The sequence below is a fragment of the Melitaea cinxia genome, chromosome 4 (genome assembly GCF_905220565.1).
Source record: "Melitaea cinxia chromosome 4, ilMelCinx1.1, whole genome shotgun sequence".
In the NCBI taxonomy this organism is placed as follows: domain Eukaryota; kingdom Metazoa; phylum Arthropoda; class Insecta; order Lepidoptera; family Nymphalidae; genus Melitaea; species Melitaea cinxia.
In genome coordinates this window covers 9,294,343-9,318,759 of record NC_059397.1, presented here as the reverse complement: position 1 = coordinate 9,318,759, position 24,417 = coordinate 9,294,343, and the positions used below count along the sequence as shown (strand labels likewise).

Below are 24,417 nucleotides of genomic sequence, written 5' to 3'. Positions count from 1 at the left end.
CCCCTCTTTGGAACCAGCTACCACCTACGGTATTTCCGAACAAATACGACCTAGGGACCTTCAAAAGAAGAGCATATTCCTTTTTGAAAGGCCGGCAACGCGCCTGCTAATCCTTTGATGTAGCGGGTGTTTGTGGATGTTGTTTTCACTTACCATCAGGTGAGCCAACTGTCCGTTTGCCCCCTCTTCTATAAAAAAAAAAAAAAAAAAACATAAATAATGATGTTGCCGAGTAACGCCTACCTTGATTTAAAAAAAAGTTGCATGTTTTAGAAATAAAAAAGGACATGGGTTCAAAAGCCCGTGGATGTATATTACTTACATAAAAAAAAAGTATGCATCCATATGCATTTACTAAAAAGCGGTTATTTTAATATTACAAACAGATCCTCCCAATTTTATTTATTTCTATACATGATGAATTACCGCAATCGATTATAGAAGGCATTGGGTAGGTAATAAATAATTGGCTTGATTAGTCGTTAACAGATATTATTCAATGTTTCAAAAAAATATCCAGTAAAAAAGTGTGTGTGCAATTCACACACGGCAGACTATAAGTGTATAATATATGCGGCAGACTTTTGAACAGTTTGAACCAGTTTGAACAGGACAAAGCGGAACGCCTAACTTACGCGTTTGGAGCAGTAATGTATTCTATCTCATTCTCTCCTATACATTCACGTGTTTGTTTCTTCGCTGTGACGCATTTTTGTTACATCGAGTTTCAAATCACGATTTTTACGAATGAAAAGTTTTACCCTACAAATTCCTAAAATGAATTTATTAAAATTAACAAGCAAATCAATCTACTTTTTGAGTTTACTAATAAAAAATCGTAAATTTCTTTAAAAAGCTTCAAAAGCACTTTTAATTGTCATTTTTGTAATTTTCAATACATTTATAAGGTTAGTGTGAAGTTATCAGTAATTAGGAAGACTTTGTTTTGTGTCAGTCCTAGACCGTATGTCAGCCTCAGGACTTGAAGGTGCAATACCGACCAAGCCCCTGCGGGAGCCTTCAGCCAATTTAATTGGAGGGTCCCGGATCTGCAGGCAATAGGATCCCTTCAGCGACAGGCTGGCCTCGGCGAAAAGGTCAGACTTCTCCCCAACGAAGCCGTATCTAGTAGGATCGGGTTCCCATTCCGGCCCGACACGGGCAAAGGGGCGTTACTGGAGGCGCATTAAGAAGCGCCTCCTACGCACTCCCATTTGTCACCACTCACCCACTCGTCATCTTCTTTCTGGGACATTACTGTCTCGCAGAAGGAGACCGTCGCCTTCCGGGACTCGTCATTGCCAAGCATTGCAGTGATGACGCTCGGGAGTGACAAGTCCCCTCCGAGGACTGTCGTAGGAACGCGACGCAGTGCCACCCATCTCGAGCACACCTCGAGGGTATACTGGGCCGAGTCCACCTCCGCGCCATAATAGTGACATCCAGTCGTCGGCTCCCTCTGGGCCGTCCGACACAAGTAGTCACTAAAGCAGTCGTGCTCGGTGAGAACCTGCGTCAGACGGAAGGTGAGAAGGGCTTGCGCTTACGAGCAATCAGCGGCAACCATAAGCGGTGGCTCAAGGACCGGGCGCAAGGCAGTCTTTACGCGTGTGCCATATGGCTGCTCTGCCTGGTCCTCCTCCCACCTCCGCATTAGTACTTCTTGCCTCATCCGGCGCACCCGTAGAATTCCGAGCTCCCACGGGGGGTCACCGGCTCGAGCGGTAGCCGCAGCCTACGATACCGTACAATACCCCGGATCATCCCCAACACGATGATGCTCTGCGCCGATCGCAGCGTGGCCTTATTCCTCGCAGTGAGGCGATCCCAAACCGAGGCACCGTGCATCGTCATACTCTGGCAGACTCCGGAATATAGCTGCCTGCAGGCAGCGCTGGGTCCGAGGTTCAGGAGGCGCCTGCCCAGTGCACTCGCCACCTTCACGACCTTTGGTCCCTTCATAGCGAAGTGTAGGCCGAAAGTCCACCCTCCGTCAAGGATGAACCCGAGATATTTGATTTGGGAGCTCATCCTGACCTTCCCCTCTCCGATCTGCAGGGTAGCCCCCGATGAGGGTCCCTTGCATCCGGTCCCACAGGCTTTGGTCTTATAAATTCTGACACGAAGCCCAAAACTCTTTATGTGGCTACTCACGAGGTCGAGTCCGACCTCGGTCAGCCGTGCCACCTCCTTGTAGTCTCGTCCCTGTGAGTAAACGAGAGTGTCATCCACGTAGCAGATGACATTCATCCCAGGGAGGAGATGGCCTCGAAGGACCCAGTCGTACCTAATGTCCCACAGGATCGGGCCCAGCACCGATCCCTGCATGACACCGCAGCCGACTCGCCGCTACTCCACAGACCCCGACCGATTCTCGAGCCCTACTTTCTGATCGGAGAGATACACCTCCAACAGGTCCCCCCGGAACTGGGCAGACCACGGGCAGCAGTTAGTAACTCGGAAGACTGATTTTTGCAGACAAGAATCAGGAAGAAACTCAGCTGTTAAATTCATTGCCTGCATTTAACAAAAAGTGTGTGCATCACACGGCAGAAGTGAAACTTCTGAAACATAGCAAACAAGAAAAAAATTTCATTGAGAATCTATACTAATACTATAAAGTTGAAGAGTTTTGTTTGTTTATTTGTTTGTTTTCTTGTTTTGTTGTAGCTTCATATTTTTCAATCTAAAATAATAAAAAATATAATGATTTACAAAGAAAAAGACACTGCTATAAATATTATTTTATTTAACTAGGTTAGTTATCATTTGAAGCCATATGTCTTATTAAATTCGATATAAAATTATCAATTTTTCTGACATCCTGTTGAACCTCTGTTTTGTATTGAAGACACTGAAAAGATTACAATTAATATATTCAGTAAAAACTTACACATTTCACATTTCTATAAAATAAATTATAATAAAGCTAAATAAAATTGAAAAGATAAACAACATTTTTAATAGAATAGCCTGTTAGTAGGCATTTTATCTTTGGGTATACTTTACAATAATAGAGTGGGATTAGGTTTCCAGTTATGAGTTTATTATTTAAAATATTAGGACGAAAATATAAACTCAAGCAACAGAGTTCTGGATAAGCTAATTATAACAGACTGAATTAATTTAATTTATAGGAAAAATTACAATTTCAAGTTATATGGAGTATGTCAGTATAAAATATTACATTACCTTTTTGTTATCGGTTATTTTAACTAAAAATACTCCTTTAGAATGAGAGTATTTAATGCTATAACGTGTATTTAAAGGATCTCTTAAGTATAACATCTCTGCTGACTTTTCAAATTCTTCCCAATTAGGTATAAAAGTCATTATGAAGTGTAATAAAATATAGTATTTTTCACTTTACATTAATATAATGGTATTGATAGTATTTTTTAATCAACTATTAATTGTAACTAATTTAGGATAATGCGAGATCGTGTAAGTCGTAGACACAGGTCGTAGAAGATCATAGAGTAGAATAAATATTTAAAGGAAAGATAGAAGTAATAACTTAATATCATTAATGTCACTTGTCAAGAGTGAAGCAGTGAATCCACAGACATATAAGAGGAATATATATTCCTCTTATATGTCTGTGAGTGAATCATGATCTTGTCTCTGATAAACGTACAACTTAAAGTTAAATATAAACTATGGAGGGTTCTACCCTCCATAATATAAAATTATAACCTATTTAAAATGCTTACAAATTATAGTCGTTGTAAATTAGTATTATTAATGCTACCTCTAATTGTATTCAAAATTTTATATATTTTTTAAATTTATTCTCTAGATTTTTTATATTTTAAATAATTTAATTTAAAAATTTCATGTAGATGTAACAAAAAAATTAAAGTTGGTAAAATACAAAATTTAAAAAAACCTCTACGGAAAAAATATGTCCACAATACTCTTCAAACTGCTTTCTGCTTCGAGGGTTGTAGGTTCGATTTTCACCCCAAGTCTGGGTGTAATATAAATATTTATTTATATACTAGCTGACCCGGCGAACTTCGTATCGCCTAACACAAACTTTATCGTATGGTATTAAAGTTCAAATTGACTTTTAAGTATTATCACAAATCTTTTGTATGGGAGTATAGAAAAGTGTTGTTTTTAGACTTTTTCAGGAATTTTAATTTTTTTTTTCGAATTTTTCTCTCCGTAAGAACCATTCTCGTACTTCAAGGAATATTTTAAAAAAAGAATTAGCGAAATCGGTCCAACCGTTCTCGAGTTTTGCGCTTAGCAACACATTTAGCGACTCATTTTTATATTATAGATGTATAATTTATAAGTATGTTTATTGAAAAAAAAAATGTAGCTATACCAGTCGGCTGTTACCTATAACTCAAGCATTAAGTTGCTTACTTTAGGAACAGACGACTGTGTGTGTGTATTGTGTAGATATTTATTTATTTACTAGCTGACCCCGCAAACGTTGTTTTACCATATATCTTAATAAATTCCTCAATCCCTCCCCCGTTATAACTTAGGGGGATGAAAAATAGATGTTGTTCGATTTTCAGACCTACCCAATATGCACACAAAATTTCATGAGAATCGATCAAGCCGTTTTGGAGGAGTTTAATTACAAACAACGCGACACGAGAATTTTATATATTAGATTATTATTATTAAGCTGCTGATTCCATTTTATAACAAATGTGAAAGATTGTATAAAAACTCGCATCGAACTTAATTCATCCGTTCGAGTTTTCGAGTTATAATACCACAAAGTGACACACAAACAGACATTGGCGTCAAAATTTCTAGTTCTAACATCCTCCACAAAATTTTTGTGTAATGATAAAACAATTAAACATCTATTTTAGTTTATTTTACGACTATATGATAATTATTTTACAGAATGTTTTAGAAATATAAAGTTGTGTTTTAGCGCTTAGCAGAAACAAAGTTGTTTTTAATTCTTGCCATAACAAAAAAAAATATTAACATTTTAAGCGCAACCCAACGAAGAAAATCAATACCTAAACAGTGATGTATTCATTCGTCTTTTTAAAATGAGAATGTGACAAAACATTTCATTTAAAACTCATCGAAGAAACTATTTTATTTAAATTAAAAAAATATATCTATTGAAGCTTGATGCTCATTTTTTATTTATTTACATAGTGATGAAGATTCTCATAGTTACGGCGTGGTAGAACATTCTGCGTGTTTGAATATCGCCCTTTCCGCGAAATATTACTGTTAAAGGTTAGTACATCTTTTAAATATATATTTGTTAACTATAATTTCGATCTCGTTTCTTAAAACCATTACGCAGTGGACTATCGACCTTCGCCATTGTCTGCAGCGTGCATGGTGCATTGCGTTTATGATAGGTACTTCAGTATAGGTATGTAGATACCTTCAGACTATAGATACGTTATAAAATTCTTTAATTTCGTATCTGTTCTAATGCTTTATTTATTAAAGAATAAACAAATCTACTCTTTTATTGGTTTGGTTCTTGTGTAACAGAAATTATGAATTCAATGACAATGAGAAAAATTTGAACACCTTTACTTCGTAAAGAACCCTAATCGATTTTAAATAAGGTATTGAGAAGACAATTTTGTTGAAATATACTAATAAATGGAATAACCTGACGTTTCTCAAAAAAATAATTAGTTTTACAAGTCTAGAATTTTGCTTGTAACTAAAATTTATTCTTATTTAAAAAAAAATCCATTTATGTCTAGTAGAAGTACTTTATAATAAATGTAAGGATTACTTTTAATATTAATTATAAAGTAGTTTAAAATACAAATAAAGTTTATTATAATAATGATGGACAATTAAATTAATTTGGATTTAATGGGTCTTCCATAAGTAATGTACATAATACATTTAATATAAATGGGTATCTATAATAGAACAGCTCTGTAGTATTTCTTTTATTAATATTATATTGCAAATTTGAAATGTTTGAAATAACCGCAAAAAATCACTCCATATTGTTTAAAAAAATATTAATTGTAAAAGCTTAACTATTTTGTCTAATGTGTCCATTTGAAATAATTTAAATAAAGTTTTCTTACAATTATATATCTATATTTTAACTTAAAGCACACTTAGTATTTCTTAAATGATAAGAACAAAAACCTTAATCCAGAAATCTGGCCTACTGTGTATTGATAAGGGGCCATCCATTTATTATGTGAGCTATTTTTTGATCAGTTTAGACCCCTACTGTTCCCTTATGTGAGATTGGCGCTAAAAATATTTTAAACTAAATTTTTATTATTCGGTAAAATAATAAACTGTTCAGCTATACTATAGCTAATTTAAATTAAATAAAATTCAAAGACAAAGACAGACATAGACATTCAGACAAAAATAACACTTTTTTATTTTTACTCAATCCATGTAGACTTGTTACTTTTTCGTGTAATATTTTATATTTCTTGAAGTTGAGATGAGATTTTCGAATAACCCCAATCCTTGGTATAAATGAGATTTGGTGAGATTTCATTAGACCCCTCCCCCCATTCTGAGCTCACGTAATTAATGTCCCCCTAATTATACAGTTTAAATATTTTTATTTGAGATTTACTGTTTTTCTATTGGTATTTTCTTTCAGCACTAATAAGTTATATAAAAATAACTAGGAATATAAAATTATGCCTTTTTGTATTGAATTTTGTGGTCTCATTTTGAATACAGAATAAAAATTTAGCTTATGTAAATACTATAAGTTGTATCAAAATAATTATTTGTTCTTAACCAAATAAAAAAAAAATGTTGACTAACATGGGCAAATTATAAAATGAGAACATCATCAAAATAGTCAAAGGCAATACACATTGTTAGGGAGAAGTCAAAACCTAGGTACTTGTCAGATTTTGTTTAAATTTAATGGAATGATAAGCTTTTGAATAAAATTAAAATTACCAAAATTGGTCCTCAGTAAAAAGTTGAGAGGTAAAATAATGTCAAATTAAGAATCTCCTCGTTTTTTAAGTCTGTCAATAATTTTTAAATGGAAAATTATGAGATATTTACTAGTATTTTAGATTTATATCAAACTACACCTCTTCTTTTCCTATCACTAGTTAAAGAAAAAGAGTTAGTATTTGTTTGCTTCATCAATCCGTTTGACAGTAATTTGGTATGGGGGTAAATTGGCTATACAAAGATAGCTGTTTATTTTTATATTTGTTAGTGTTGGTTTTAGAAGAAATAACAGCATTTTTTAAATATGGTTCTTCTACAGATGAAAAATATTTAGTACTGATTTATAAAGTACAATTAGTATTTAGTTTAGGCTTTATTTGTTAACGACACTACTTCATGATTCTTGTTATGCATAGCAGTACAGCAATGTTTGTTACATGCCATTATCTATTTTAAAATAAAATTTCCATTTAAATGTAAGCTTTGATAAGAATTTGTGTTCTGACGTTTAAATTAGATTTTCCTTAATGTGGGCCAATTTATATAGTGAATGTACAAAACATTTAATTTGTGCTACTAATTATAAAGAAGAAAATATTTTTGTACCCTATATTGTTATATTAATGTATATTATAATATTTTATTAAATAACCAAGTTCAACTATTACTAGATTTATCAATTTTAATTGAAGAAACAATTATCTCTATATAGTTATGTATATATTAGTATAATGTAAATGTAATAAGCTCATTAAAAAGGTAGCTTAATGGTATTGCTGTCAATTTAGATAACTTTTTGTATAATTTAAAAGTGACATACATAAGTATAGCTGAGTGTATCGCTTCAGCCTGTAATTTTAACTTATTATATTATTTTAAATTATTATTATTAAACTGTAAAGCCACTGCCGGGCATAGGCCTCTTTCCACATGTAGGAGAAGGATTAGAGCTTAATCTACCACGCTGCTCCAATGAGGTTTGGTAGATATATCCTACAATGAATAACGATCGCTATCAGGTGTACATGATAGTAAACGGGACCGGTGGCTTAACGTGCTCTTCGAGGCACAGTGGGGAGTCAGGATCTCCTGTATAATAAGAATAAATTTATTTATGTCCATTGCTCCCTATGTCATGTTTATATTTGTGGTGAAAAGGCATATTGTTTATTTAATCCTACATTTTCGTAACCTTTGAAATAATCATATGTTGTCATTAGAGCATATAAAAAAATGTGTAAACATATTTAAAAAATACAGACATTAAGGTCCTCAGACATGGATGACTTCATGTTTGTTAATATGCAAAATAAATCTTGCATCATAATATTTATTGAATACAAATAGCCTTATTAAATTTCCATAGTAATTTTAAAAGCTACATGATAAAAATAAATCTTGTATATATTTTTTTGTTAGTTGGCTTAAGAGAAATGCGCAAATTCTGTTTACCAAGCTGATGAAGCCAGAAAGAAAAGCAAAAGAAATGTAGTGTCTTGAACTGTCAATAAAGAATAGGTTTCTAGTTCATTAATAAGCATATCCCTATAATTAAATATATAACTATTATTTCACAATATATTTTTTGCTTTCAGATTATTGTTGATTGAGGTAAAAAATATACATTATACAACACTAATTATAAGTTAAAATGGAAGAAATTAATGGCGAGCTTTATGGGGATGGTCTTGTTAGTCTCGGTGATGAAGGGTCTTTGGAGTCTACTGAAAATGGAAACCAAGAACAAAATTGTAAAATTTGCGAGTAAGTAACATTTAAGGACATTGTCAATAACTTTTAGACAGAAGTATAAAGAATTTTTTTTTTAAATCATAGATTGCATAGATTTTTTTATTCAATTCTTAATGGGCTATTTGACAATGTGAAAAATAAAGTGTAAATTACCGTATTATTATCAGTATATATTATGAGTTTAAAAATGGTTATTCTTTAATGTAAGTCGGAAAAAATAATTAATTAATTTAAAAATCAATAAATACAAATTCATTTTTTTAAGCATATGTCACGTGACACAGAAAGTTCCTGATTGGTCGGGTTTATGATGACGTCACTTGCTTGTAACCGCATTTAGCTGCTTGTGTTTATATGCTTTCGAATTTGTTTTAAAAGATTATCCTATATTATCCATTGTTTTTGTGTGATTTATTTGCGATATTTTACAAATTCTGTCAGCTTTATCATGGACAACGATTTTGTAAAAGCAGACAGCAGAAACCTGCCCCAAGTCGACGCAATCATGGTCGGATTATTTTTCAAAAATAAATCCGATTTCTTTGCTTCGGAACTAAATAATTGTGTTTGCTCGCAAACGAAAAAAAACCGATTCCAATTACATCGACAAGTTGTAGTAGTAGTGTGTCGTAAAACGTAAGTAGACAAAAAAATTAACAAACGCACTAGTCGTCACTTACGATTTTCGTGGGTTTCCCTCGATTTCTCTGGGATTACATCATGAGATTATAGTTTCCTTATCATGGTACCACACTTGGGATATCTCCTTTCCAACAAACCAAAAAAAAAAAAGAATTATCAAAATCGCTTATCGGTTATCAAAACAGCAAAGTATAGTAACAGTTCAGCAGTAACTTAAATTATATCATAAAAAAGTAAAATAATTATGAACTTCACCGCAAGCAATAACTTTTATAGGTTATATTATAAATGATGATAGAATCTTTTTATAAAATTTTGATTGACTTTTCTTTGTCAGGAACAAAAAAAAAAAAAAAAAAGTTTTCGAAGTTTATTCACCGAACGGAATAGTTTTATTTAAAACTCCCAAATATAAATTAATTAAAACAAACAGTCCAAAATTATCTTCAAGTTCAGAAAAAGTACTATATTTACTTTAATTTTTTTCAATCATATTAATATATGTTCATGTATGTTGATGCCAATATACATTGGCTTTTTTTACTATTAAGCGCAAAATATTCTGCAAACATTGCATTTTTTCAACATCTTCATTTGTGCATGCAATGCCCGTACTGGATTCAGACACCTTTGATGGAGTAGCTGTAAGTGATGAAGAATCGTGTTGTAAAGGATTTTCTTTATATAAAGATACATCACTCTCTGATTTTTCATCATCCATGAAGTTGATCCTTTTCTTTATATTAATAGCACTAGATGACAAAAGCATGAATTAATTTACAATAGAGAAGTGTAACTATACAAAACAGTAGGTTTGTGAGGAGAAATAGCTGTATCTCTTGTTAGGAACTTAGTTTGCACTCTCTTGCTTCTCATACGCACTTTATTTCTAAAATGACACTCGACTGATTTTTCAACTATTACAACAGGTTCTGTTAATGTACTTTTCTCACATTTTTGGGATAATTCTGAAATAAAAAAGGATTTTTAATTTATAAGTAATTTAGAAATTATATGACATTACTGTCTTAGTTAACTCGAATAAAACTCTGGAAGCATAGAAATAATTTCAGTATGACGTAGAGGCTAAGTTTGCATACTTTTTGTACAAGCTTCGCGGTGATGAGTCGACTGCGGTAGCAATAGGCTCATCATTGTTTATTATAGGTTTTTGAAGTTCTTCACTTTATTTAACAAGTCCCATTCTTTGCCCTTTTTCATTCTTTGCAGATATGGAAGTACCAGAATCATGCATTCTTTTAATGCGATCTGGTTGGCAATGAAATTTAGAAGGCAAAACTTTATCTTTTAAAATTATTTTCTGGCTGAAACCCATTTTGTACTGGTAGTAATTTGCCATGTCATTTTCCATCTGTAACAAACAAACAAGTTTGTCGGGACCTTTAAGTGTAATGCTTTTTGAAATCATAAGTCTATAGTTACAATTTGTAATTAATATTATGGAAAACAGCAGAAATATTGTAGCAGTGAAGTGAGTTGCAAGAGACATTCTCTTAAAAACATTAGTGGTATTATAACCTCAAATCAATACAACCTATTTACATTAAGAATGTAATAAATTGTTAAAAATATACAAATATTATGTTTACTTCGAAATCATCTTCACAGGAGAAAATATTTGTACTATGCGCTATGTAATGATCCCTCTGAGAAAGTTGGAACCACTTTCGCCGCACTTTGACATTCTTTGGAACACTTACGAATAGTTTTTATGGAGTTTTTATCGACGTATTCGTACATTTTAGAACTGCACACCATTTGTAACTCATTTTATTACATAAATTACTGTTATAATAACTTCTTCTTCTTCTTTTACTTTGGCTCTCGAAGGATTTGCCAATATAAGTCAAGTTTAGTTTACCCTGTTATAATAACACTTTCGTTTTATGTTTGCAACAAATGTATGTAAATGACAGGTGCCACAGATCGAACTACAAGCAAGTGACATCACCGACCCCGTTGCAGCGCCATATTGTCAAAATAGCGTATTGGCGAGTTATTTAAATGTTGTACTTTTCGTTTGATATTTTTCAGCAAATATGTACAAGAATTAAAAAAAAGCTATTACTGCGTTTTATAATCTCTACTAAATAATATAAAATGGATTTTGAAAATCAGTCAAATAGCCTATTAAAAATAAATTTTTTGATACATTTTATACATATTTTTCTGATTAATAAAAAATTTTTGATTAAAATATAACATACTTGTTAATTTATTTTCCAGATCATTTATACATTTATTTTTAAATAATAATAAAAAAGTAGGTTATTTCTAATTTCAATAAACATTTTTTGGGTTGTCACAACTTTACCCAAAAAACTATGCATAGTATCTGAAAAAAATTTCAATTAGACAGTTGAACCAGTCTGAATTTAATATTGATAAATATAATTACTGCATTAGATTATTTTAACATCTGTTAGTGTTTACAATATTATTATCTGTAATAAATAAATAAAAAAATTACTTTTATATCTTCTATATCTTTGAAAATGTGTGAATTTCGATTTGATTGTTGTTTTATATTTTTGCAGCAATAAGTTATGCAGTCCTCGGGTATTGTCTTGCCTTCATGTATTCTGTGAAGTGTGCATTGACAAATTGATGGTAAATGAAGCTGGAGATTCACTTAAATATGATTTGGCGGTTGAATGCCCTCTATGTAAACAAGAAACTAAGGTGGTAATTATTTTTTTTTTAAGGTTGGTATTTTAAGTTTAAATGCTACTAGCAAATTTATAATAATTTTTTCTTATGCAGATTCCTGGAGGTGGAGCTGCATCATTACCATCGGATTATGTGCTCACCAATATTTTGGATGTTTCTTCTATGGATCAGTCAGTTGTTTGCACTTGTTGTAAGAGTAAAGAGCCAGCTGTTGCTAGATGCACTGATTGTTCTCATTTCTTATGCTCGAACTGCAACTCCGCACATGAGTTTATGAGATGTTTTGAAAATCATCGCGTCGTTCCATTTGACGCTCTACGATCATCTAAAGAAAAAACAGCTGTGCATAAACCAATCTTCTGCATGCGTCACGCTGGTGAAAGTCTCAAGTTTTACTGCTGCGAATGTGAGGTAGGGGCTTGCACGGAGTGTTTAACTGTTGACCATAAAGTTGGTGAGCATCGTTGTGAGCGCATTGTTGATGCGGAACCAAATCTCCGTGCTGAGCTCAGAAATTTTATTGTTGAGGCAAATGCTCGCGCAGTAGCCGCTGGAAGTGCTTCAGCTAGACTTGATGACGCTTTAGGAGATTTACAACGACAAAGAGATGATGCAGCAAGTGTTATTAATGAAGCTTTCCTCGCATACAAAGCGGCACTCGAAAGACGCCGTGAAAAAGCTTTGGAAGAACTAGAAAGACTGCACAAGGAAAGAGAACTCAAAGTGATGGATCTGTTTGATAGAGTTGATAAAACTGTTCAACGTATAGATTGTGCTTGCAAATTTGCTGCGAGACTTCTGCGAAGAGGAGATGGTACCGAAATTGTTATGTTAAAGAAAATTGTTGCATCCCAGTTTGCACGTCTTTTGGAAGGTGCTCCTGAATTTGACGTTGATTATTCTGTGGAGTTTGTTACGAAGATGGAGAAATTTGATTCTATAGCGGAGGAAACATTTGGAGTTTTCCGTACTGAGGCTACCAAAGCTGAGGAAAGAAAACGAGCTAGTGAGTCCTCAGCAATAGTTTCAATTGCATCAAATGCTCATTCACCGGCTGTGTCAGTGACAAATGCACCAGTTTTTGATGATTTTCCTTTGGGAAATGTTCGTCGAGTTACGGGTGCGAATAGCATGGTTGGGATTCCTGGCGTTGGTGGAGTACCTTCAATAGGCGTAGCAGGCGTTAGTGCCGTACCGGGCGTCGGAGCCGTTGGTAACACCAGCGTCATACCTGGAGTTGTTAACGTCAATAGTGTTTCCGGTGTAAGCGCTGTTACAGGTGTGGGTTGTGTTCCAGCTTTGCCATCTATGGTCGAATATAATTTGCAGCAACTTGCCAGTATTGCTGAAAAGGAAGTTCCGCCGCCACCTCATGCATCGCCGGCTCCATCTTTTACCCTCGCTGAGTTGCTTGCTGGAGACCTTAACTCTCCTCAAGCTTACAATAACTTGCAAGCACTTGCCAAACTTGGATTGAATACTGGTAAATGAAATAATTATTTTAAATCTAATGTTTTTATCATAGTGCATCAATGCAGTTATCTTTTTTTAAAGCAAAGTATGGTAACATTCTTTACCATTTGACACCACTTTTGGCATATCAATTACAATAAAACAAATGTAATCTGTTATATAGTACACGTCATGGCTGTAACCGTGACGCCGCGTTGGCGCAACGGTTACAGCCATGGAATGTAGCTGTTGCGCTGGCGGTTGCGGGTTCGATCCCCGCACATGACGAACATTTGTATTGGCCATACAGGTGTTTGCTGTGGTCTGGGTGTTTGTGCAGTCCTAGTGGGTCTCCCCACCGTGCCTCGGAGAGCACGTTAAGCCGTCGGTCCCGGTTGTTATCATGTACACCTAATAGCGATCGTTACTCATAGTAGGGAATATATCCGCCAACCCGCATTGGAGCAGCGTGGTGGATTAAGCTCTGATCCTTCTCCTACATGGGGAAAGAGGCCTATGCCCAGTAGTGGGATAATACAGGCTGAAGCGTAGTATATAGTACACATATGTAACATTGTACTAGTATTTAATTACAAGTAATACGTATGTGATCAAATGTTACTCAATAACTGCAAATATTGGTATAAAAAAAGTTACTGCAGTCATCATTACAGCCTATACAGTCCACTGCTGGACATAGGCCTCCACAAGTTTACGCCAAAAATAATGTGAACTCATGTGTTTTGCCCATAGTCACCACGCTGGGCAGGCGGGTTGGTGACCGCAGTATTGGCTTTGTCGCACCGAAGACGCTGCTGCCCGTCTTCGGCCTGTGTATTTCACAGCCAGCAGTTGGATGGTTATCCCGCCATCGGTCGGCTTCTTAAGTTCCAAGATGGTTGTGGAACCTTGTTATCCCTTAGTCGCCTCTTACGACACCCACGGGAAGAGAGGGGGTGGCCAAATTCTTTAGTGCCGTAGCCACACAGCACTACTGCAGTGCAATGCACCAATTAAATGAAAATAAAAAAAACTTTATTTTTACAGAAGTCAATGGTTTTGGTGGTGTTAGTGGTGTTGGTGGAATTGGTGGGGTAGGCCCACGTGGTGTGTCACCAGGCAGACCTTTGCTGACAGCTGCCGAAGAGGCAGCGTTGGTTGCGCCACCAGCTCCGCTCGTTCGAGCTACCAAGGCAACTCCCATGCATATTAGATTTAAATTCGGTCAGCTTGGAGGTGGTAAAGGCCAATTTAACTCGCCTCATGGCTTCTGCTTAGGCAATGACGAAGATATAATTGTAGCAGATACTAACAATCATCGTATAACGGTAAGTAATTAAATGCACACTGCTACAGATATTTTTATTTGTGATCTACAAATAAATTATAAAAATTACTTGACTCATTATTATATTTTGTCATTTTTTAGGTATTTGATAAATCTGGCAATCATAAATTCAATTTTGGAGTAGCTGGTAAAGAAGAAGGTCAACTTTGGTATCCTCGTAAAGTTGCTGTAGTCCGAGCGACTGGAAAGTTTGTGGTCTGTGACCGTGGCAACGAAAGATCACGCATGCAAATATTTACCAAAAATGGACATTTCTTAAAGAAGATTGCTGTATGTTTTGTATTTTATTTAATTAATAATAGATTATTGTTATTCTTTGTATTACTGATAACTCAAAAGCATCTCAAAAGATTATAACCCTATAAGTATTGACTTAGTACTAAGTACCTATAAACATAATTAGTGCTCATCATCAATATGATCGTGGCTACAAATTCGGGTAGTCGTTTTTGAGTAGTAAATTTGTAGTTAAAATTAATTTTATGTTCATTGTGAGGTGTTAATATTTCACAAGAAATTCTGATATATACTAAAATTATCACACATCAATTTCTGGTGGAGCAGAATGGCAAATCAACTTTTCCTAATTTTTTTTTATTTTAGTTTGAGATTAATTTCAGTTGAGCATATGTGTGACATTACGAGGTCACTTTTGGTAATTAAGTACTAACACTAGTTATTAAGCTTTTGTTTTTAACTTTTTATTTTTACTAACAATATTACCAGTATTATTGTTTATCCGAGTAATAAACAAAGCACCCAGTGGTAAATAGTAAATATTCAGTTTTGTTTCTAGGTGCGATTCATCGACATCGTCGCTGGTTTGGCTGTCACAGCTGAAGGACTCATTGTGGCTGTCGATAGTGTAACTCCAACAGTCTTCATCTTATCTGAAGAGGGTGATCTCATGAGTTGGTTCGATTGTAGCGAATGCATGAGAGAGCCATCGGATATCGCAATTAGTGGTATGTTTAATAATGCTTTCAAGAAAAATTAAAGAATTATTATTAGAATGTTGACATTTGTATGTAAGTTTACTATACATCTACACCACCTACCCAATTTTGATAATAAGTTTCCTTTTTATGTCTGGGTTGTGTGGAAGAAATGGCTAATTAGCCTTAAGTCCGCCCATGGTGCTTTACTGTCTGTAACTATCTGTATGCTTTGTTTATAATATATTTGTGGTGTACAATAAAGTATAAAATAAAAATAAATAAAATAAAAATGACAACAATGACCTCGTCATAAAACTTTTAATAAAAGTAGGAAATAAAGTTTTTTTTTTTATATAAGTTATTTACATTTCCACCAGCAAATTCTTTTAATTTAATAATAAACAAATAAATTAATAAAATCTTGAGTCCTTGAATGAGTGAATGTACAAAATGTTTTGTCTAATAAATGGGCTGATGTATCTGATCAAAATGATTGACCATTCACTAACAGTTTTTTTAGGATACAAAATCTAAATTGACAACAGATAATTGAGATTTGAAATTCAGGTGTAACACTGTTTTGTATTTTTTATCACAAAATTTATCTTTAAAAAATTCGTCTGTGTAGAAATTGTGAGAAAATCTACATATTTCAAAAGTATTTCTGAAACTTGATATGTTCATCACACCAGTGGGCGATATTCTAGCGATGCTATTATTTTTGAATTAAATTATATAATCATTTGGTGTAATGTGCATGTACCATGTAGGCGCTCACATACCGGTTATTGTGGGTTCAATTCCCGCTCGGGATAGATATTTAGTATATAATAAAAAGTATTTGTGCAAATATTTCTTTCCGATCTGGTTATCTGTCCTTGTGGGTTTCCCCGCCGTGCCTCGCAGAGCACGCTAAGGAGACGGTCTCGGTCGTTAGGGTATATATCCGCTAACCTGGAGTGGAGCAGCATGGTGAATTAAGCTCCAACCCTACTGCTACTTAGAGACCTATTCCCAGCTGCGGGATGGAATCATACAATACTTGTTTTTAGGCAAAGAGTTCTACGTGTGCGACTTCAAAGGTCACTGCGTGGTTGTTTTCGACGACGAGGGCAGGTTCCTCCGTCGCATCGGCTGCGAGAACGTGACCAACTTTCCCAACGGCATCGACGTGTCGGACGCCGGGGACGTGCTCATCGGCGACTCGCACGGGAATAAGTTCCACGTCGCCGTGTTCTCGCGGGAGGGCGTGCTCGTCACTGAATTCGAATGCCCCTACGTTAAGGTAACAAATTAAATTTCTCACAAAAGTTTCTCAGTTGACAAAAGCAGTGTTTAAAAAGTTATCGTACCTAAAGAGGGTGCATGTGAGACTCCCTTGCTGGTGCTCGATTGCAACGAATAGTCATGCGTTGTCAAAAAGACCTTAGATGACAACCTGCCACTGTCTTAGTAGAATATGAGACATCTGCTTATACTTTTCTTAATTTTTAATCAATTGCTTAACAACGGATTAGCAAAAACCTCACTTATAAACACTATTTAGCGTTAAGAAGTCGTTAAGTAGTGTTTAAATAGCCATCAAAATTAAACACTTCCGGGACATAGTTTAACTCCTGCTAAGCGGCAAGATGGCGGATTTCACATAAATCAGCTGTTCTATAGTGACGTCTGATCTACATACTTGTGTTTGTTAGAAAAAAAAAAAAAAATTATCGTTCTTTGTTCGTTTCTTAACTAAGTAACAGCTAATCAACGTTTATAAGTAAACAAAAGTTAAACATGGATTTATAGCTTAAGAGCGGATTAACTAAGCGGTGGCTAAGTATTGCTTAGCGAGATTTTTATAAGTAAGACCGTTAGAGTTTGTCTCAGTAGGTCTCACTAGGCACTAAATATAATCATTCCGAACTGTTCTCGAAATTGTCAATGAACATATGTTAAAATTTAAGAGGCCATGGTTAATTGTAATTCAATTTTTAAGAGTTAAACCTCTGAAAGTGTATTGTCTGGACACTTTTCCAGATATTTTGTATTGTTTTCTCTTTGTACACAGTGTGTGAGAGGAAAACTAGTTTTATACATATAGTAAATATTGTATATTTTTTTTTAGGTTTCTCGCTGCTGTGGACTGAAGATAACATCTGAAGGTTATATCGTCACTCTGGCTAAGAATAATCACCATGTTCTAGTCCTCAACACCCTTTACATTGTCTGAGGAATAACTCAATGGCTGTAAGTCTGCTTACTACAAGATCTCACATTTATTCCTTATATTATTATATTTAATTGCTGATTTTACAAAGTTTAAATTTTTGCTAACACAGTATTTGACTTTGTTGTTTTGTGTTTTCCATTATAGTTTCATTTTATCCATTTGTGGTGATCTGTTGTAATTCTCTTTTCCTCTAGTTTTTTTTTATGTTGTGGAATTTGAATTCAAGTTTGTAAAAGGCATCACTGCTAATGGATGAATATAATTCCCAAAGTACTAGATACTTTTCGTTTTTGGTTAATTTCATCTCACATTTTTACTATGGTTGCATTTAGTTTATAATAACAGACAATCCAAAGTTTAGGCTAATATTTCTTTTTTTTTACATATGTTATTATCCAGTCATATGCATGTAAGAAGAATTTTCATGAAAGGAATTTGATTGTAGAGTTCTCATATTTTGGATATTTTCGATAGTATTTTATAGCTGAAACGATTAATCTATTTAGTTAATAAATTAATCAGTCATTCGCAAACGATTGCTTTTTGTCTCTAGATAGAAAAGATGTCGGCTGGTTATAATCGCGTGGTTCAAAGCTCACGTGTGATTTTCACTGCCAGATATGATTAGTCTATGATCAAATCGAAGTATATTTGCATTTCTGACCATTGACTGGAGTTTCGATTATGTTTCTAAATCTAGCAGCTGGTATGGTTCCTAGTTCGAGTGAAGTTAATAATACATGTCAATTAGAGGTCTGCGTGGGAGTGTCGCCTCATTACCTTTTGTCTTTTTTTACATCATAACATATTCGATAATACATTTTGCCTTCAGAGATTACAGTATTGGCAGTTTAATGATCTCTGCAGTCTGTATTCGGATATATGAATATTATGTCGAACGCACAATTGAGTTTATTATTAACAAAATTTTATTATTACGACCAAAGGAGGCGACACTAAAATAACGTGCCATCTAGTTTAGGTTAATCGCGTATACAATATTATATATTGTCCGTTAAAATATATTTACCATTTACAGATTTCTTGTGTCTATACAAAACGTTTTTTCATGTACTCTTGTTTTTTAAGAGCCTATATTTCACGGGTAGGCTATTAACATGATATATACGATTTGGTTAATTTAAATTTATCTGATGCTAATTATATTGGAAAGCCATTGTTATTAAATTTAAAATAATTTTGTACAATGTAAAAAGTGAAACGAAACTGTTTATGTGGCATTTTCGTGTATATAAGAGGAACGCGAATTGATTTTTTAAAGAATTTTATTCAAATAATGTATAACATTTTATACTACGTGGGAAGATCGTCAGAAAGCTGCATAGTAATTTCAATTTTAACTTATTTGATCGTCAAATATTATTATAGAATAATAAAAATATCCATGAATGTGCCATTATAAACAAATTTTATTTCTACAAATTAATGCGTTTAAAATTCGTATACAGTTCGCCAAAGTATATATTTTTATAGCTATCCACATTTAATATTCAAAATTGAGATTCATAAAATTTTTAGGTAGTAGAACAAAAAATGTTAAAATTGTGGTTAGTAGAGTAAAATTACATTAAACACTTTCATGTAAAATATTTCTTTGTTTATCGACTTTAAATGTCTGATGTATAATTAATATTAAACTTTGATAATAATATGGTTATTAGACGTATAGCAATCGTAATGACATTTAAAATTTTACTTGTAAAGGCTTTCGTCTTCCAAAGATTAGAAATTTGTTTTGTTATTATTTTTATATATTTTTAAATTAATATTACGTAACTGTGGTTAACGTCTTTACCGAATTAGAAAACGAAAGTCTTATATTTAATGTCATTATCGATTTGCAATACTAATGTTTTTTACTGAAGTACTTAACCAGACCACCTAAAATTGTGTGTGATATTTAGTATACAAATTGTTATAATTTGCTCTCTAATTTCAAGGATCAGTCAAATTAAAAGACACAAAAGAATCGTTGTAAGTAATTCGAAATATAATTTTTGGATAATTTAAGTTCCTGTATTTCCTATACATTAGAATGTTAAGCTTTTATGCAATTATTATTTTATGTTGAGGTAATTTTAAATACAGAACCAATACGGTGTATTGCTGAGCCATATTATTATCATTAAAGAAAAAAAAAGTAATAATTAGCAATTCACTAGTAATATAAAGTGTAATTTAATGTATGTACTTAATTAGATATATTTGTTTTATTTGTTGTATATTGGAACAGTCCTAAAACATTGCAACGTTTGATGTGATATAAGCAATAATAGAGAGACAAAAATACAATAGAAGACTTCAACCGATCGAAAGACCGCGGCCTGAACTGGGGCGAAGGAGCGCTGGTCTGTTCCAGTGATAAGTTAAATTTTGACGTTGAGTCTTAAATCCTCTTTTATATTAGTGAGTAATTTTTGGGTTTATTTTTCTTATTGTTTTTAAGTTATTTGTTTCAGGATTTTTGTCCCGATAGTATTAGGGAATTTTATTTTCTTTATTTTTTAACTTAGGTTATAAATGAGTCATTACCCTTCGTGGATGATAGGTGTGATTAATACTCTGATTTTGTCGTTTAACTGTTTCGTTTTAAAATATGTTCCGGGCCTATATTTATAGTATTTTTGGCCAGTGCGATAGGCCTTTTTAGAGTTACGAATTTTTACTGCCAAATTATTTTCTTACACTATTTGTGCATGCACATAGTAATTATTTTATTGTATAAAATTATAAAATTAGTTACTAATTGTTGCCAATTTTTTTTTTTTGTTTATAAATATTCAGCATTTTAATATTATTATAATGTTCAATTTTTATTTGTTGTCCATTGATCAAAATTAATGTGTGTTAGTGACGTAAAATTAACCGAAATAGAACTTAATAAGCCCCAAAGGGAGCGTTTGACGCTATTAATAATATTGCTTAGGGTTGCATAAACGTTATTAAAAAGTGGTGTGATAAGTTTTGGATAATTTTACAAATTATACTATTTTATGTGTGAATTTCAATATTAATAAATTTAAAGTTTTAATATATATGTGTAATTTTTGAAATGATTACATCGGCTTGATTATTTTTGGCCGTATGTTCGAAAGTATTATCATTTAAATAGTTATTAATTTAACCAACACCTGAATTATTTTGATGATGTATCGTTGACAATGTTTCCTTTTGTTCTTGCCATGTATCTTATGTAGGTGTCGGCTTAGAAGTTTATGTAGAAATTAGTATTTTTCAATTGATATACAAAGAGCAGATCGACGTTTGCCCTAGGATGGTGTTGTTAGAGTTTGTTAGAGAGGCATATAGGGCAAGGGGTAGTACAGGTCTCTGCCGCCGGCTGTACATTCTTGCCGTAGCAATTAAGCACTTAGTCATGGGGTAATGGCAGGTCAAATGGTATCTATTGTCCATTGACATTACTTGATAATAATTGTATCATTAGAGTACATTACAGTAGCCTTTCTCGGAAATCTTAAAAGTTACCTATATACACTTTAAAGCAATTTTTGGTAAATATATTTCTCTTGAATCTATATTCCCTATGTATCCAGCAATAAATAACTTCAGTAGATGTAGTCATCGCGTTACGTGGCACTTTATCTAGGACACCGAGTCGGAATTGTCACTTCACTATTGCGGAAAGTAATGCATTGCGAATAATTTCGGTAAAGTCGATACTTAAAGTGCTGCGAAACGATATGTTTGTAGGGTTCGCAGCGCACAAGGTGAGCTCTAATGTTACCCTCCCTATTGGAGGTGGGCGTATTGCCTATGTTGTGGCACCAAGCACAGCTCGATGGTTCCGGTGGATTTTGTGGCATATAACAGTACTCATCACTTATCGGACCTCATTAAAATGACTGTGGGTGGGGTTTGGCTAATTTTTCTTTTCATCGAATAGTCTTCGGTCTGGTTAGGTCACAGAAAGCTGATCACCTGCTTGCCTAACGAGTATAGTGATCGAACAAATTGTTGAAATATTGATTGTAACATGTATATAACATGTTATCGCTGTATGATACAGATACACCACTATTTAAATAACCGAAGTCATAGTCATCAAAATGTTTTTACTATATAATAAGATATATTTAGCATGTTTAACATTATTAGATTTCTTCACCCACCTTTAACACCACCGACTTATTTGGTCTCTCCACTTTTTTGAAAAACCAACAATTAAGGTTGTGAGCTCTATTCCGATCGGAATTTATAAGCCACAGAGTGCTTGTGCAATAAATATCACAGTTTGGATCTAGGCTTTTAAATTATTATAGAATATAATATACATTGTTGTTGAGCTGAATATAAAATTTATTATACCTTTTAATATTGTTAAAGAATTCTAATTGCATTCCACATCTAGAGTGAACGAATTTGAGAAGACCATTTTCAATCTACATTATACATTTTTTTTACAATTGTAGAATTATTAGCAGTTGCCAATGTTTTTTCCTTTAGTCAGTAAAAGTACAAATATTTTAATATACAATTCTTGGTATTTACGTATTGTAGCATCTTATTTTTTAGTTCATTTGATTCTTTAACTATAAGCATAATTTTTTCACTTAAGCGGCCATTAAGATATCTCATCACGTAAATTATTCAGTGAATAACAAAACATATCATAATGAATCTACTTTTATCTCTCACAGTACGCCACATGTAGACAGAACAATGTTGGTCTTATCTTTTATTGTGCGCTCTTGAGTTGTCGATATTTGGGATACTTTTGATTTCTGTCCTAAAAATCGATTAAAAATTAAACCACCGCACCAATGCACGCTGTTTTTATTTTGGTTACATTTGTCGTAATGTGAGAACTATTTTATTTTACTACAATAAAATATGCAAAATCCGTATCATCCTTTTCGTGTAGATGTATGTTTAAATGGCGTGTTTTGAAATTAGTTTTAAGTATACGTTAGGTTTACCAATTTTTAATTTTCTTGTCATTATTTTATGTTTACAACAATTGAAATTTATTGTAATTTGTGTTTGTGTGAAAGGTGCATGTTCCAAATGCATATTTTATTTTGATCCAAAGATTTCTAATAATGCTTATAATTATTTAGTTATTTTAATTTTTTGATATGAAAATGACATTTGTGGAGTGTGCATTGGTATTTGATATTAGAATTTAAAGATTATTTCTGTAGAGTTGGTGCAGCTGAGCAAATGTCTACTATATTCTCAGAAGAATATATTGCTCAATAATTTTTATTGTGTTAAAACTATTTTAAACTTAGGAATAGTCCACATGGGGTGTATGTACAGTGGACTTGTGTATTAACAGTGACACAAAATATATGTATCTAACAGACAATACCCTCCGTAAAGTTTGAAAAATTGTAAAGTTAAAGTTTTATTAGATGTAGTTGCCTTGAAAGCAACTTGCCATAGCGCAAGTTGTCCGGGGCGCCAACAACATTGACACAGGTTTTGATTTGGAAAACATTATCTAACTGCTTTCCTCCATTTTTCTTGTTTACTGTTGTTCAGGCTGTTCCTAAGCGTGTATCAATGTATCTTTGTACTTTACTTTCGGGATGAAAAGCAGTCTTAGGTAATGTGTTCAGATCACCGTGTTCAATGGTGTTGACTAAATTATTTTGCCCCACAGTCAACGAAAATATTGTTATCCATACAGGAGTCTTTGCTGCATTGTGCCTAGATCTTAGAAGTTAATAATATCGAGGTAGAGTTAATCTCAAATATTTTGGCTCTTTGAATATTCCATGATATTATTTTGTTTTTCATGAAAATGTATTTACATTATTATACATTCATACACTTAGTAATTATTGTATACATGAATATACATTGCGTAGTTTGTAACTTGATTTTATTGTAAAATTAAGATGCCCAACTAGTTTATATGTATGTCCACTACGTACGGGAGGAATTGATTGCGCTACATTGAAATCATCTTATTTGATACATCATATTTTCGTGTGGACAAACGTAGTATTTGTTTTTTTGACTAGTTGCACATCTTACTTTGACCAAATTTATTCATCGCCAATTTTACGTGATGATTTTGATTGTCGTTAGGACTCGTTCTTATAACACGAACGTAAATTGTCACGTGATTTTTGCGGTTTCTTAATAATTAAGTTTATTATGTATCGTGAACTGTGGCCAGGATAACAACAGCACAGAGCAGTGTAATTCAGAGCCTGCCTAAAATATATTTTTGTCATGATTTTATTTAGGTATATACATGTTATTATTCACATATTACAGTTTTCTCAATATTAGCTTGTATTTTAATTAAGAAATAATCATATTTAACATTGCCAGGTGATCAGCAACCTGCACTTTAATATTTTTGGAAACTATTGAACTTAAATTGTACTGACTTTATAAATATATTTACTTCAATAAAGATTTTCCATGCCACTAACGAGACGTTTTTTTATTATACAAAAATAATAGACGTG

The 24,417-nt window shown here is 33.3% G+C and overlaps 3 protein-coding genes across 3 annotated transcripts; 1 reads left to right on the top strand and 2 right to left on the bottom strand.

The window, feature by feature from the left end:
- Nucleotides 1–1,186: 1,186 nt before the first annotated feature.
- LOC123670332 lies at nt 1,187–1,962 on the bottom strand. Its single transcript, XM_045603833.1, has 2 exons — nt 1,714–1,962; nt 1,187–1,510 (listed from the first exon to the last, which is right to left on the bottom strand). The coding sequence occupies exons 1-2, from the start codon at nt 1,960–1,962 to the stop codon at nt 1,187–1,189; spliced, it is 573 nt and encodes a 190-aa protein (XP_045459789.1).
- Nucleotides 1,963–2,732: 770 nt separating this feature from the next.
- On the bottom strand, nt 2,733–3,567 carry LOC123670139 (signal recognition particle 9 kDa protein). Its single transcript, XM_045603644.1, has 2 exons — nt 3,193–3,567; nt 2,733–2,854 (listed from the first exon to the last, which is right to left on the bottom strand). Exons 1-2 carry the CDS (start codon nt 3,331–3,333, stop codon nt 2,759–2,761), a joined length of 237 nt encoding a protein of 78 aa, XP_045459600.1. The 5' UTR covers nt 3,334–3,567; the 3' UTR covers nt 2,733–2,758.
- A 1,551-nt stretch (nt 3,568–5,118) lies between these two features.
- LOC123670137 (brain tumor protein-like) lies at nt 5,119–18,108 on the top strand. The gene is made up of 9 exons (XM_045603643.1): nt 5,119–5,226; nt 8,505–8,673; nt 11,862–12,006; nt 12,088–13,477; nt 14,494–14,774; nt 14,876–15,064; nt 15,591–15,759; nt 16,785–17,017; nt 17,846–18,108. The coding sequence occupies exons 2-9, from the start codon at nt 8,561–8,563 to the stop codon at nt 17,948–17,950; spliced, it is 2,625 nt and encodes an 874-aa protein (XP_045459599.1). The 5' UTR covers nt 5,119–5,226; nt 8,505–8,560; the 3' UTR covers nt 17,951–18,108.
- The last annotated feature ends 6,309 nt before the right edge of the window (nt 18,109–24,417 follow it).

Excerpts from the sequence above, each read along its gene's own strand:
- LOC123670139 (XM_045603644.1), bottom strand. The coding sequence starts at position 3,333 with ATGACTTTTATACCTAATTGGGAAGAATTTGAAAAGTCAGCAGAGATG. Across the intron at positions 2,855-3,192 it reads AAATAACCGATAACAAAAAG|TGTCTTCAATACAAAACAGA; the intron begins GTAATGTAATAT and ends TAATCTTTTCAG.
- LOC123670137 (XM_045603643.1), top strand. The coding sequence starts at position 8,561 with ATGGAAGAAATTAATGGCGAGCTTTATGGGGATGGTCTTGTTAGTCTC. Across the intron at positions 8,674-11,861 it reads CAAAATTGTAAAATTTGCGA|CAATAAGTTATGCAGTCCTC; the intron begins GTAAGTAACATT and ends ATATTTTTGCAG. Across the intron at positions 15,065-15,590 it reads ATTTCTTAAAGAAGATTGCT|GTGCGATTCATCGACATCGT; the intron begins GTATGTTTTGTA and ends TTTTGTTTCTAG.
- LOC123670332 (XM_045603833.1), bottom strand. The coding sequence starts at position 1,962 with ATGAAGGGACCAAAGGTCGTGAAGGTGGCGAGTGCACTGGGCAGGCGC. Across the intron at positions 1,511-1,713 it reads TGCGGCTACCGCTCGAGCCG|GTTCTCACCGAGCACGACTG; the intron begins GTGACCCCCCGT and ends CGTCTGACGCAG.